The sequence below is a fragment of the Mandrillus leucophaeus genome, unplaced genomic scaffold, assembly GCF_000951045.1.
Source record: "Mandrillus leucophaeus isolate KB7577 unplaced genomic scaffold, Mleu.le_1.0 Scaffold57, whole genome shotgun sequence".
NCBI lineage: Eukaryota > Metazoa > Chordata > Mammalia > Primates > Cercopithecidae > Mandrillus > Mandrillus leucophaeus.
This window is the reverse complement of record NW_012106141.1, coordinates 971,469-986,967: the sequence shown is the minus strand read 5'-3', so window position 1 is coordinate 986,967 and position 15,499 is coordinate 971,469. Positions and strand designations below refer to the sequence as shown.

The 15,499-nt window shown below is 44.2% G+C and overlaps 1 protein-coding gene across 1 annotated transcript in view; it reads left to right on the top strand.

The window, feature by feature from the left end:
- The window catches only part of PTPRG (protein tyrosine phosphatase, receptor type, G), a 602,014-nt gene that overhangs the window by 523,067 nt on the left and 63,448 nt on the right, over positions 1 to 15,499 (top strand). The window contains exon 12 of the mRNA XM_011998353.1: positions 2,489 to 2,621. Coding sequence (XP_011853743.1) covers positions 2,489 to 2,621 — 133 coding nt within the window. The remainder of the gene's footprint in view (positions 1 to 2,488; positions 2,622 to 15,499) is intronic.

The window sequence follows — 15,499 nt, the reverse complement described above, 5'->3', positions numbered from 1 at the left end:
GTGGCCAGATCTCAGCTCACTGCAAGCTCCGCCTCCCGGGTTTACGCCATTCTCCTGCCTCAGCCTCCCGAGTAGCTGGGACTACAGGCGCCCACCACCTCGCCCGGCTAGTTTTTTGTATTTTTTAGTAGAGATGGGGTTTCACTGTGTTAGCCAGGATGGTCTCGATCTCCTGACCTCATGATCGGCCCATCTCGGCCTCCCAAAGTGCTGGGATTACAGGCTTGAGCCACCGCGCCCGGCCGGCCCCACAAAATTCTTATTTGCAACTCTGGTTTCTCTGGCCAGCCACCAGAGCTTTGCAATAAAAGCATTATGTTGATGGAGAGAAGGCATGCCTGATCTTTGTCTGCTTCAGCTTAAAACCCTGCAGTAGTATCTACTGCCCTTAGGACTAAAATCAGTTTCTTTATTTTAGCCTAAAAGGCCCTGGCTTCATCTGCCTTCCAATTCCCCATCTGGGTCCCCTTTCCTCTCATTCTTGTGCTCCCACTGATTTGATGGTCTCCGTCCAGAACACCCTTCTTCCCCAACTCTCTGCCTAACTAACTCCCCTTCATCCTTCAACACTTGCCTTCGTTGGGGAGCTCATGGAGACCTGGGCTTGGAGAGCTATTCCCCTATGGTCCCCTGTGCATCCCCTGGTGCCACATTCATTGTATTATTACTTGTGGTTGTGCCCGCCTCTCCCCATTTAAGATTCCTCCCCATGGGCACAGCAGTGCTACTGTCTGATGTACTGCTGTGTCCCCCTCCCCTTGCACCAGGCCTGTGCATAGTAGGAGCTTGTTAAGAATCTATCCTATCTAATGAAAAAATGGAGCAGGGGGTTAAGAAAATGGACAGGCACAGCTAGGAAGGCACTTTATAAATGGCAAAGTGCTCTGCGGTGGTTTTTAATCAGAGTGTGCTGCACCTACTTGACTCTGTCTTCTTCTACCTGTGAGCTGGGGATACATCAGGTCCTGCCTGCGTCACAGGCCTGTGCCTGAAACAAAGGAGGTGGTCAACATAAAATGCATTAGAGGAAATCCAGTGAAACGCATCGTAACACACTTCTTCCTGACTCGAGAGTCTCGCCTCTTTAAAAATCTGCTCCCACAGCCAATTCTTCCCTACTCAGCCTACCTTCTCTCACCTGGAAACTCAACCTGATTAGCTCTGCATTTAGTCCATCCTGCAGAGGGACACTCCGGGCTGGCTGAACGCTGGCCTCGTTTTTGCAGTGCAGGAGGAATCCTTGCTGGGCTCGAGTCAGCCTGCAGCCAGTGTTAGATTTTTTTAAGAGGCTTCTCCCTGTGGTCACAGACGATCTTTGCTTTTTCGCTGCTTGCCTCTGTGCACCTGTGCTCTTCCCAGCCCCAGCATCCCAACCGGGGCTTCATTTGGGCCACCTGGCATGTTCCAGGCATCTTCTCCACAGTGGAAGGGAAGATAGGATCTTCTGCTGAGGCTCCCGGGGACTTCTGAAGATATTCAGGGCCTGGAGAGGTGGAGGAAGGAGCTGCCTGGTTAACAGGTATTGGCTGACCAGCGAGAATCCTGAACTATTTGGCAAGCTTTCCCTGCTAACCTCTAGATTGTGGCTGCTGGTTACAGACGTGCTCTGGGAATAAGGTGTGGTATGGCTTCCTGTCTTCAGGAAAGAAAATAGGAGCTTTTGGAAGGATCTGGGGTAGGTGATAGGATCAAAGGACAAACTAGAGAAGCATTTTAGGAAAAACAGGATCTCTGGGGATCTGGATGGTAGAAGCCCGCACACAAAAGCACCTAGGTGCTCCTGCTGGGATGTGCTGTTGTTCAGTCTTAGAGTCAGTGGTGAGATTCTAGGGCAAGACGTAATTGTCCTGGCTTGAGTGCTACATCGTTGACCAGAGCAGGGAGCCGCACACTCCGATGATTGTCCCATCATGACTATATCTGTTAGGGAAAGGTGGTTTCCCAAAGCAGAATCGGGGTGTAGTTGTTCCTACAGCAAGGAGTAAGGGATGCTGAGCAGCAAAGAATAGATGGTCGTCATAGTCACAGCCAGTTCTAGTTATCCTAGTGAAACCCCTCATGCCAGCCCTCCTGCCCTTGCACTAGAGAACCTGAGAGGCTCTTGGACAGCCATTCCACCCTTGCTTCTTTGAGACTTGAGCACACGTCCTCAGCACCTTCAAAGGCTCTTCTGGGTCAGTCATGTTCTTGGGGTAAGGCTGGAATGTCTGTGTCTTCTGTACGGCTGTCTAAAAACACCTTCAGCTCTATCTGTAAGTCCATATAACTGCCGATTACAGAATGCACCCCATAGAAGAGGCCCTGTGTGGGTTGGGATGGGGCAGGAGATGGTGAGGGCTGCAGATTGCCCCTCCTGTCATGGGGCAGCCCAGAGCAAGTGGCCCAGTTCTCCAGAAACCACACAAAACTGGAACAAAACTCTGCTTCACATTCTGGCTCCCACCTCCACTAACCTCTGTTCTCTAACTGGGATGATTTCTCTTGGCAGCGGAAAAAAACACCTCTGGAATGATAAGCCGCCCTGCTCCAGGGAGGATGGAGTGGATCATCCCTCTGATTGTGGTATCAGCCTTGACCTTCGTGTGCCTCATCCTTCTCATTGCTGTGCTCGTTTACTGGAGGTAAGCCAGGCAGCACCTACAGCGTAGATATGGGGGCCAGATGCTGGCCAGGTTTTGCTCATGGGAGGGGAATCCCACGGCCTCTGCATTCAGGAAGGTGAGGTAGCTTAAGTGTTTCTGGTCTTGCCACCTGGGAGACCCTCTTGTCTCTGTTAGACAATGGCAGGGCCAGATCCACTTTGGAGGTCAAGGCACTTATGGTGAGCTTCTGGGATTTAGTACCAAAGAGGTTTTTGTTTGAGAACCAAGGAGATCCAAGTTCAAATCCCAGCTCTGCTACTTGCTAGATAGATCCAAATCCCATGTCCACTTTGAATGTTAGTTTCAGAACCAGCAAAATGAGTTAACAAGTCATAGCATTTGCAGTTTTTCTGAGATGATGCTTTACTTTGTTGTAGTCACATAACTCCTCTTTACCTTAGAATTTTTTTTCATAGTCTTTCACTGAAAATTAAATTGGGCTATAAGAAAAAATTTAGCATATTATGTGGTATTTAATACATGTAAGATTAAAATGGCAGATTGTAAGCTATCCGGACTCTCACTGCTTCCCATGGGAAGCCAGGTTGCAGCCTCTCTTTAGAAGTTGTGTTTTTTCAGCTGGACCATCTCAGCCAATTCAGCTGAGCAACTCCATCAAGCCCATTCAGTTGGCCTGGGTGCCTTCACCTCTCAGACCGATGTAGGCGGCTTCTGCCCTTCATCTGACAGGCTTCACCAGTGAGAAACAAGTGTCATATTTTCATCTCTCCCTCCCTTCTTTCCATTCACTCAATTTTGAGCCCATAATGTGTGGCAGTCTTCTAGGCACAAGTGATTTCTGAAAAAGTGAGTAAAACAGATAAGAATCCTTACTATCATGGAGCTTACATTTTAGTGGAGGAGGCAGGCAATAAACAAAGCAAATAACTAAAACATGTAATTTCTAAGATGGTGGTAACTGGATAATGGAGAAAACTAAATCTGGAAAGGGGAGGGGCCCATGGGGGCCTAGCAGGAGTGTTCAGAGTGGTCAAGGAGATGATACCTGAGCAAGGACCTAAAGGAGGAGGGAACCAAATGGGCTCCACCTGGGGCAAGTTCCAAGTAGCGGAAACAGCACATGCAAAGGCCCTGAGGCAAGGGCATGCCTGGTGTGTACCAGGAAGAGCCAGAGGTCAGTGGGGCTGAGACACGAGTACAGGAGTAAGGTGGCAGAAAAGGGTATCGGAAAGAAACAGGGTAGAGCAGGATCGGGTCATGCTGCACAGTCTTGTGGGCCGTTGTTAATGCACTGCCTTTCACTGGAAGATGAGTAGGGTTTGGTGCAGAAGAATGTTGTGATTTAACTTCAAGACTACTTGGCTGCTGTGTTGAATACAGACTGAAGAGGAGCGGGGGCAGAAACACAGACCATTGGGGAGACCACTGGACTAGTTCAAGAAGGACACAATTGTGTCTCAGATGAGGGTAGCGGTGTAGGTGGTGATAATTCATTGCGTAGACATCTATTTTGAAGGTGGGAGCAACAGAATCTGCTGGCAGATTGGGTCTGTTCCTAATTGGCTGGAACAGGAGAATAAGGAAGGAGGTCATCTCAGGTTTCCTCAGGCGTCTGACGGTAACCATAAGCCCTTTAGTGCTGCAGACCAGCAAGATTATGAAGTATGTTGTATTTTGGGGCGAGCATAGGAACACTAGACTCACCTCCATGTCATCCCTTCTTCAGGAAAAAGTGTTGTGCAAATATGTTTGAAGCCCATTGGTAAATTAGAGGCCACCTAGTGTGAGTTTAACTAATCAGGTGAGGTTAACAAGGTCAGCATGCCTGTCTCATGGCTCTGCTCAGTCAGCACTGTTTGGTTTTAGTCTCAGGCTGTCACTACAGGGGAGCAGAGAAGTCCCACAGCTGCCACAGCATAAAGAAACACCTTGTACCTGGCAATTCTAGCAAAACCCTCCGAATTGTTTCTGATTGGCCCACCTTGGATCCTCTACCCCCTCCCAAAATGGATCACTGTGACCAAGAAGGACCATGGGGCCAAACAGGCATCCATACCCAGCCGGCCAAAACATGAGTATTTACTTCAGGTTTCTTATAGGGAAGGGCTGTGTCATGTAGTAAACAGCTTTAAAATCCTTCCATTCAAAATGTATTTTCCCTTTAGAAAATGACAATGTTTATACTTCTGAAAAACTCAGTGAGTCCAAATGGAAAATATGAATTGAATAATATCTTAATATTTCCTGTCTGAAATGTTTTTATGATGTTTATTATACATGTATGCATATATTTCTTCAAAAGCTTCATTTAAAGTAACCAGAGCTTTAAACTTCATCCAACAGAGTCTGGACTTGAGCTTTTACCAGATTCCTAATCCCAGTAGCACAAAAAATGAGTGTGAAGAAGAAAATTCTTATAGAGCAAGGAAAGTAAAATTAAATTAGTGTTAGGATGAATGAGTTGGCTAAGCATACAGCCCAGAGGGGACAAGGACCTTTTTTCTGTCCAACTTTTTACAAATTATTAATGCGAAAGAAGGAAGCATTGGGGGGCTCACATAGAAAATTGGTAAATACAGAGGAGCCGTGTGTTTCCCTTTGGCAATGCAGTTTTTTAGCTAGAACAACAGTGCTTCTCTTCTGCCTTTTGAGGCACAGTAAGACTGGATGATTGGCAAACAGATTTGTCATAAGTAGAGCATTGAGGCAGATCAAAACCACCTGGATCATTTCTTCAGGCGGCAGGCCTGGCACCGGGAGGTTCAAACCTGCTCACTGTGGCAGCAGTTTCTACCACAACCAAGGACTGGCCCTTTGCAGTTATTCTGATTTTTGAGTGTGTTTTCTCCGAGTTGTTGATACTACAACTTAATAGGTTCATGAAATAGTGGAAAACTACACTCAAGGTCTCTGAAGTCTGTCTCTTCCAAATCTCCCACTGTACAGTGGTGTTAGTGCTAATGTTTTCAGTGAGTCCTTTTTGAGTGCCAGGTGCTGTGCCAAGCACTCGGGTGGCACCATCTCATGTGATTCTCACAACAGAGCTGTATGGTAGGTACTATCACTGTCCTTTCTTTTTGAGCCACATTCTTTGACCAAGGAAGAGCATGAGAACTCACATTTGTTGAAAGCCTGCTGTGGGCCAAATAGTTGGCAATATCATCACCCACTGTGTTGCCCAGAACCCTTTTCTGTTGCAGTTGACAAAAATCCATTTCAAAACGCCTTAAGCTCAAGGAAAAAAAAAAAAAAAGTTTGATTCATGGAATTGAGAAGTTCAGGAGCATTGGGCCTGGCTGGCTTTGTAAGATGGAACATCAGGACTTAGCTGGTTTGGTCTGTGTGTTTCTCTTGCCCTCAGTCTATGGGATCTGCTCTCTGTGTGGTCTTCTCGCTTAGGCAGGCCCTCTGTCTGTTCCACAGAGCAGCCTCTGGCCATGTTAGACTGATATGCCTCCACCCCAGTGGAAAGGGAATATTTCTCCTCTAATAGTTCCACTTAAGTCCTAACATGGCATCTCTTATTATTGACTTACATCATTTATCCATACCCTGGAGTTGTTTGGTGGTCAAAAGGATGGAACACTCTTGTCAGGCCTAGGTCTTATATTTAACTCTGGAGTCTAGAAGTAGGATCAGTGTCACTGCCATCAAAACCTTGGACTGAAGCCGAACAAGGGATGGTTGTCCAAAGGACCATCAAGACCTAAAAAAGTGAGTAGAAGGTTCAGCTAGGTATTCTGTTACTTAAAAAATTATAAAGCTGTTTCTATTGCATGTGCACTGGAGCCATTTTCAGCTTCCTGTTTTTTATGCAATGCTTACAGAGTTCCTGCCATGCATCCTGGTGAGCCTAGAGAGTTAGAGATGAGGCCATTAGAGATGGCCCTCACAGTCTATTGGAAGAGGCAGATGAATAAATATAATAGAGTATGGGGAGTATTTGGAGAAGGGTAAATCCAAGTTGCTATAACAGCATATAGGAAGGGCTTCAACCCAACCTGGAATGGGGGTTGAGGTCAAGGAAAGCTCCCTGGATGACCTGGGCCAAGCTTGAAGCCCAAGCAGCGGTCAGCCAGGTGAAGAGGGTGGAAGAATGAAGCTGGGGAGGAAAAGCCTGGCCTACTGCAAGCAGATACATGTGGCTCGGTGTTGTTGGAGCAGAGTGTGGGGACAGCAAGGGCCAGATCATGAGGGCCTCATCGAAGGGAGATGTGCCATATCCTGAGGATGATGGGAAGGTATTTAAGGAGCCAAAACTGCAGGAGGGCAAGATCATAAAGAAACATTACTGTGTCTAGAGACTGTAACATGGGCCTATAGTCATGTAGCCTGGATTCTGAGCCACACTCCACCACACTGTCTTATCTGTGCAGCTGTGGAGCGTGTGTTCGTACCAGCAGTGCTGTCCTCTCTCAAGGTGTGAATTTGTTTTGGGGAGATTTTTATAAACTTATTGTGTGTATAAAGCGCAGATTTACATATATGAAAACAGCATTGTGCATTCATGGTATTAAAATTGGCACTGGGCAATTAGGGGGGAAAAGAGTCTAAAAGGGCCCCTTAGAGGAGGTGCCAATGAAAAACAGATTGAGACACACTGCCTTAGACAAAGGCTTCTCCACCAACTTCAGTTTCCTCATCTGCAAAATGTAGTTAAGAAATGGGCCACAAGTTCACGTGAGGATTCAGTGCAAGCTGTGGAACATGCTTGTCCTGGTGTCTGGCACGTGGTGCATGTGCAGGCATTAGTTGTAGTGTTATACCAGATCTGACTTTAGGGAAAAATGGAAAATATAACTTGGGTCCTGGTATGCCTCAAATGAAGTTGTTTTTTCAATAAAGAAAATCAAATGTACAGATCTAAATGAATTTTGTCCTTTAAATGTCATCACATTGTATAGCTGTACACAGTTTCCAATATGTCCATTGCATACAACATGCTTGAAAATAACTTTTGGAATTTCTTTCTAGAGTTCATTCTTTTGAAGGATCTCAGTTGTGCAAAGTATTTATCCTAGAAATAGATAAAACTCATCTGTTTGGAGCTAAATATAGCATAAATGTAGGTTAACCAACTGAGCAGAACCACTTTGGGCCAAAAAAGGAAAGGGGTGACTATAATGTTAATGAAATTGGTTTGGGTGATGCTCCTAATAGGCCTTAAAGGCAATTCCATAGGAGGACATTCCTAAATAACTGGGTTAAAGACATGACCCCACTCCCACCCCAGGAAACGACTCTGAAGCCCAGTGGCCAGCCTCATTAATTCCAGGTTGGCTGTATTAGAGTAAGCTTCATTGCTGTTGGCAGCAGACATACCCCAGCACCCCAGAGGCTTAATAACACATGAAGGTTTATTTCTCACCCACATGAGGTCTGACAGGGTTGAGCAGCCTTCCTCCACTAGTGGTTTCTCTTTCTGGAACACATATCTCCCAAATTGGTGTAGCAGGGATATAGAAGTTGAGGAGGCACCGAGCTCTCAATGGCTTGGCCTAGAAGTGGAACCCTTCACTCCTTCATTCACCACTGGCCACAGATGGTCACACAGCCCCAAGGACATAGATGAGGTAGGGGGAACACATGGGTATTTGTTAAGAATACTGCCACAGTATTCTTAAATATTTAAACCCATTGGCATCATTGAGCTAGGTATGTTTCCTGTAAGGGAGAACTTTGGAGAGCAGTCATTAAACTGTACTTAAAATTTGGCCAAAACTAAAAACCACGAGCAGAAACCTCAGATACCTGTATGTCTGAGAGACCTCAGACATCAGTCTCATCGGGGACTATTTGAGCAGTGTTTTTATAGGCAGCAACAAGGGTCAGTGGGGAGACATTTATTCTAAAATGTTTTTAGCTGAGATGTTTCAGGTAGGATGCTGTAGTTCTCCCTTGAATGTCCCTTGCAAAGGTCTGCCTTGAAGAGTGGTAGGAACCAGAATCTGTAATAACACAGAAGTTGCTATAAAACTAGGAAGAAATGTACACAAAGTGATTTTGTACAAGGAGCAGGGTTGTGAGGCAGATAATAAAAATAAAATCAACTAACAGTTACAGCTTTAATGGGACCCTATTGTGTGCCTTATAAATATTGCAATGCATATCAACCATGCAGTGGTTCAGAGCTATTGGAAATAAGGGAAAAGAAATCAATTCAAAAGTTTTCGAAGTATGCCATTTTGGTCTTATTACTTTAAGATGGTAGTAAAACATACCTTTTGAATTGCAACAGTCAGATATTGCATTCCAAGAGCTCCCCATCCCCTGCCTTACCAAGACAAGCTGTTTATATGGCACTAATGTGCTGACATTCCTGAAAAGACTTGGAGCAGCACAGCTGCTGCCACTCAGAGAGAAGAGGAAAAATTTTGGAAGGTTTCTTTTTGATTTACATAATTTGAGGTTAATGCTGGGAGAGGAGCTATGTGCCCAGTGTCCAGTCAGTGTGCTGGGGGTACAACTTATTTATTAGTTGTGCTGTAGAATGGCATAGCTATTACAAGCTAGACATTTCTGTCTGCTTAGAATTGTGAGTATTACAAAGATATTTTTGGGTTTTTTTTTTCTGTAATCCTGAGGGATGTTGCGTAGAAGGTAGTTCTGATTGCTCTGATGAGCAATATCTCACCCCTGAAATAGCTTTGTATATCTGAAAAGGCTTTGTATATCTAAAGGTTCTTAAGCAAAAAACCTTTTTTTCTTTTTGAGATGGAGTTTCACTTTTGTCACCCAGGCTGTAGTGCAATGGCATGATCTCAGTTCACTGCACCTCTGCCTCCTGGGTTCAAGCGATTCTCCTGCCTCAGCCTCTCGCATAGCTGGGATTACAGGCACCCACCACCACGCCCAGCTAATTTTTGTATTTTTAGTAGAGATGGATTTTGCCATGTTGGCCAGGCTGGTCTCAAACTCCTGACCTCAGGTGATCCACCTGCCTCCGTCTCCCAAAGTGCTGGGATTACAGGTGTGAGCCACCACGCCTGGCCAAGCAAAGAACCTTTTATGACTATGTACCATACTAAACATGTGCTCAGCAGATTACACCTCCACCTAATTAGTATATGAATCCTGGGAAATAATTAGTATTGTTATGTTCATTTTGCAGATCAGAAAACAGAGGCTTAGTAGGATCACGTGACATACCCAAGTCACAGTGTTAATTTTTGGTGGATCATGGATTTGAACCCCGACAATTTGATTTCATAGCCCACTGTGTTAACCAGTACGTTATCTTGTCCAGAGGAGGAGTAGCATGCCTGGTGGCATATATTGCCCTCCACAGCCTACTTTTGTAGTGCATGTTTGTGTATCAAAAAGACACACAAAAAGGGGGATGTCTCCGCTGCTGGACATGGTGGGAGTAAACTGGTTTGGAAGGCCAGACAGAAATCATCCTTTGTTTTGGATTTGCCAAAATCATGTGGAAGAAAACTTCAGAAACCAGTTATATTTTCAGGTGTTCTGGAAGCTGACTAGTGGTATTCACTCAGTTATATCTCCATCATTTGAGATTTTGATGTTGAATAATATAACCTATTTGGTCTGTCTCAGTCCAGCTGATCATTGCTAGTTTTCTTGATATTAAATGTTTAATATCTTATTGACCATAATTCTAGCCTAGAAAAAGACTTTCCAAAAGTATAGAGCAGCTTTACTTCTCAAATTCAGATAGGGCTGAGCTAACTTCTGATTCTGGAACAGAAAACTGGATATTCTCTAAGTGGGAATTGTAACATCTGACCCAGGTTTGTTAAAATTTGGTATGAGAAGGATTTCACACTCTGATCTGGTAGATTCACTTCAGCACATGACCGAGCCATCTGTAAATTCTGTGGTAAATCAGTCAACACCAATTTAGCCACATATGCAAATACGAAAAGGTCTCTCTTTTACTCTAAGTCCCATCTTTAGATTTTCAGAAATTTTGCCATGTGTTGGTGCCTCCTCATTAAGAATGCTGTTCATGAAAACAAGTGAGTTTTGTTGACATTGCAATTTTTTTTCTTCCCTGGATGTTCAGTGGGAGACAGAGTGTAATAAATATGAAGGGATGCAAACCGCAAATGTGTGGGGGATTTGTGTTGGCATAATGGAGGCTCAGGCAAACAAACAGATGCATGCGAGAGTCGAGAGTGGCATGTGGTAACACCCATCTCTTGCTTGAGGGATGACTGACCACATGTGCCTCACTGGAACGCAGATCCCTCCTGTACTGCCACAGAAGCAACAATGACACCAGAGCTGCTGTGAGCCCAGGCATGTGCTCTTCACCCATCTGCTCTAGCAGCCAACACTTCCAGGTCTACTTGATGATGACCGTATTTTGGTATAGGTGTTTGTCCCCTTTTCACCCCAACAAAGTCACAAAGGAGACAGGTGTCATAAGAATGACTCCTCCCATGCAGGTAACTGTGAAGACGTAGGAAAGGGGAAACACCCCTGTTAACCAGCAATAATGGCTGAATTAATACAAAGAACACTTCATGTTATTTAATCCTCCAGCAGCCATGCGTGGTAGGCAAGGCATCAGGGACTGCATCATCCTTGTCCCAAGAGAGGAAACAGTTTCCAGAAGGGGGAATGACTTGTCCAGGATCATACAGCTTGTAAGTTTTTGAATTTCTCAGACTTAGCATTTTGGGTTTTTTGTTGACCTGAGACCCTTTATGGCTGGCCTAGTTACTCCTTTGTTAGTTCATTCAAAATTTCTTAAGCATCTAGTTAGTTCCAGGCACTGGAGAGCCATTGAGGGGACAGAGTTCCTGCATTTAAGGGACTCATACCTTAGAGGAAGACAGGAGGAGGTAAACCAAGGTAATCCCAAATAGAGTCGAAAACTGGTGGTCTCCAGACCAGTTTTATTTAGCTGACATGTTTTTATAAAATCTTGAATTATTTAGAAAATAGAAGGATGTGACAAAAAACCCGAGTTGTATGGCTTCTTGTGATAAACTGGACAATTTAGCAACATTATTCTCAGATTCCTTTGTGTCGGTGGATGGCGCCATGGTGGCCATTTTTGAGAGGCTCTCCCTTGCCAGTTTGCCAGTCTCTGCCCTCCCCACTGTTCCCTGCCTATTTGGCCTCTGTGGGTGGTTAAATTTGCATTCCCCTGGGTTGCAATAGTGATCAAGGAAACTTGATCTGAGAGGGACTCTGACCACAGCCAGGGTTAGGTGAGAAAGAGAGGGAGCCAAGAAAGATTTCTCGGAGGAGAGACTCTGACCACAGCCAGGGTTAGGTGAGAAGAGGGAGCCAAGAAGGATTTCTCGGAGGAGAGAATGTTTGGGCTGTATTTTTTACAAAACAAAGAAAAAGGAGGCTCGGCACAGTGGCTCATGCCGGTAATCCTAGCACTTTGGGAGGCCAAGGCGGGTGGATCACAAGGTCAGGAGTTCAAGATCAGCCTGGCCAAAATGGTGAAACCCTGTTCCTACTAAAAATACAAAAACAATTAGCCAGGCATGGTGGTGGGTGCCTGTAATCCCAGCTACTCGGGAGGCTTAGCAGAGAATTGCTTAAAATCGGAGGATGCAGTGAGCCAAGATCACGCCACTGAACTCCAGCCTGGGCAATAGAGCAAAACTCCATCTCAAAAGAAAAAAAAGAAAAGTAAAGTAAAGTAAAAGGAGAAGTGCTCCAGGCAGAGGTCGCTGTGTAGGAGATGACCCAGAAGCACTGGATCATGGCACATTCATTGTTTGTTAGGGCAAACTCTGCCAAATTGCCCTTTCTTTATGCAAAGCAAAGTCCACTGTTATGGGTAGAATCAGATTCTTTTCTGAAAGATTCTACATGTACAAAGGCACTGGGTTAGTCCTAGTTGCTCAGTGTCCTCTTATGCTGAGGGACAGAGTGAGAATCAAAAGGTAAGTTTATATAAAACTTTGTCTAGTCTGGAAAACTCTGAGCTTCCAAGTCATTATTTTTGGTGGGTTTGTGTGGTCACCATCTTTTCTACCAACAGACCATTTACTGGACCACAGGTATTCTGGCATCTTTTTTTTTTTTTTTTTTTTTAAACTGGTGAGTGTGCCATTCTTTTCTTTTTGGAACCATATCTATGGCCATATTTCAAGACTTTTTAATCATTAGGAATAATTTTTACAATTCAGCTTTTCAAAGCCTGACAATGTGTCAAGCCATTGGGGAGAGCTCAAGCACATTTTGTGGTGCCAAAATATGGCTTGCCTCAGAGGGTTTGAGTTTTTGATGACACCGTGGTGTTAAACTATCTTGCTCTGAGATGCTGAAAGGGATGGGGGAAGGGAGTCTTTAGAGGTCCCCAACTGTTCCTGGAGGTGGTCACCTCTTTTCTTTCTCCATGTGCCTGTGCTGGGAGATCTGGGTCACATGGCAGCTAATGCTGCCGATCCCAGGCAACTTTTTGCTCAATAACGGTTTCCCAAATGGCTACTCAGGGGCCTTTCAGAATTCACGAGAGCTGTCAGTTGTTATAGTAACCGGCCCCCTGCTGTCGAGTTGGCCCTGAGATGCCAGTGGAAGCTCTTGGAACAAGCTAACACATAGTCATTAGACAAAAGCAGAAAGAGATTCACTGCTAAAGGTTGCCAGTTAAACATGCTCCATGATACTTAAAAAGCTGGACTGATTCTGTAAGGGAAGCGGTGGGTGGGTAAATTTTTAAACCAAGCTCACTTTTCAGGAAAGGGAAACTCCTTGTATGTTCAGTCTATTCTAGGTAACAACCATCTTTCTTTGGATTTCTCAGAATTAACTGTCTTCTCTCTCCCCCCAGGGTTGATTATGTCTGTTCTGCTGGTTTGCTCAGGTAGCCTCAAATATCTCAATTATTCAAGATATTAGTTATTGATTGTGTGGCATTTGCTTCTCAGCAAAAGTGTTGTCAGTTTACGGGTGGTAGTTTTAAGCGCCTGTGATTGTGTGTGAGGAAAAACTGCGGAGATAGCCGGCTCTGCTCCAAAATTCCTGAAAGAGTGAATCTGGCAGAATTCAGAGTAGGGCTAAGGGTTGAGAAAAAGTCTAAATATTTTAGGAAGCTGCAAATTTCAAGTTTTTATGAGAATTTGTAAAAACATTCCAACACACTCATGATTTCTTCAGATTAATGTTCGTAGCCACACTGAGTATATCCATGATGTTTGTAGGACAGTTGTTGTAGTTCCAGGATGTACTCAATAGAGGGAGACAAGAAGTTCTGTGTTACAGCAGTCCCTCCCCCCTTGTAATCGTATTTCCAAGTTTGACTTCTCCAAGTTTTGGTTCCTGTGCCAAGCACTTTTACCTAATATGAAGTCTAGTAATTAACACAATAATTGAAAGCTTGTATTAAGGGTGAAGAAAACGTAACACTCAAGAATTAGAGGATGTTCATTCCTAGAAGTAAAAAACCACCAGCGGACTCAATAGTTAAGATGTTAATTCCTTTGGAATTACATACCTGGCTTCAGAATTCTTTGTGGGACTCAATAGAGCTTCCAAAAAAGAAAACTTCAATATATCTAGGTTTGTCATTGCTGTTTTATCGACAGAGTTTGGAAAAAGAATAGGAATCATTTCAGTGTGAAATCTTATAGCCCAGCTGGTTTGGGAGACTAAATATAATTAAATAAATACTTTCAAGTGTTCTTGTGTGACAGAAGTGCATCTTTCAAATTCTGTAGCCAAGTCTCAGATGCTACAGTTATTTAAGTTTTAAGGGGAAACTAAATATAGGATTTAATATATAGTAATAACTTGCCAACTGCTGTTCCCATCTCCCTGAGGTGCCTCTCCTATTTATTCTCCAATCTGTATTGTGAATTAAGAAAATGTTTGTTCTGAGATGAAAGCATGGGGTAAAAGACAAAACCCCAAATGTGTCTAATGGCACCAAATTCAGAGACATTTGTCACAGAAGGGAGGACCAAATGATCTCCAAGTTAACTTTACTCCAATGATATTTTAAGCCATTCTGTTTGCCAGGGCAGTGTGTCAAAGGTGGAAGAGTGGGTATATGCATGACAAGGGTCATCACTGTGTGATATCCTAACCTTCCATTAACACCAGGGTAATAGAGGCTGCGACTATGTAAAGATGACTTACAAGAGTAAAGTTCTGACTGGGTATTTCTTACCTCAGCATAAAAGCTCCTCATAAAGTCCAGACACCTTTGTGCCTCAGCATCCTCTTTTGAAAATGTCACAGATGAGACCTGATGACGGGGTCTGTCTGTGTTAGACGGGAGGGGAGGGCATTTGTATGGAACTCTTGGTGGCCAATTGAAAATACTGTATTCTACACCTGTTCTCTTTTGTTTTTTGTCCATTTAGAGGGTGTAACAAAATAAAGTCCAAGGGCTTTCCCAGACGTTTCCGTGAAGTGCCTTCTTCTGGGGAGAGAGGAGAGAAGGGGAGCAGGTGAGGGGCGGTCAAGCTTAAGTGGGGGGTGTCTTGATGGCCGGGACTGGCTTGCCAAATTTTTGTTTTGTTGCCATGGGGATTAAAGTCTTGTAGATGGCGCAGTGGTGAAACTCACCTGCTTTACCTGAATTCCCAAAAGTAAGACTTGCAAATGTCAATTCAGCTTGTGGGTAGCTGGTACCAATTAAAGTATGTCCTGTGTGTGCTTGCTTTGCTTTATTTTGCAGTTTTGGGGGTGTTACTTGTTTCTGAGTTTGTATGTACTGGGGGTGCTCTATGTTTGTGTGTCTGTATGTGTGTTGCATCCATTTTCTTTACAAATTTTCAGATATTTGCATGGTTTTGAGCTTTTAAAAAAACATATAATGCATGCATTTAGCCTTATGTGAAAAATACCTCTTAGAAACCTAAATTTGTAGATAAGTTAGGGGTGAAGAGTAGGAAGGGGAGACAGAAGTGAGCAAACGTGGATGTACTGTGTGTTTTTCCTTAAGAATGGTGAATTTT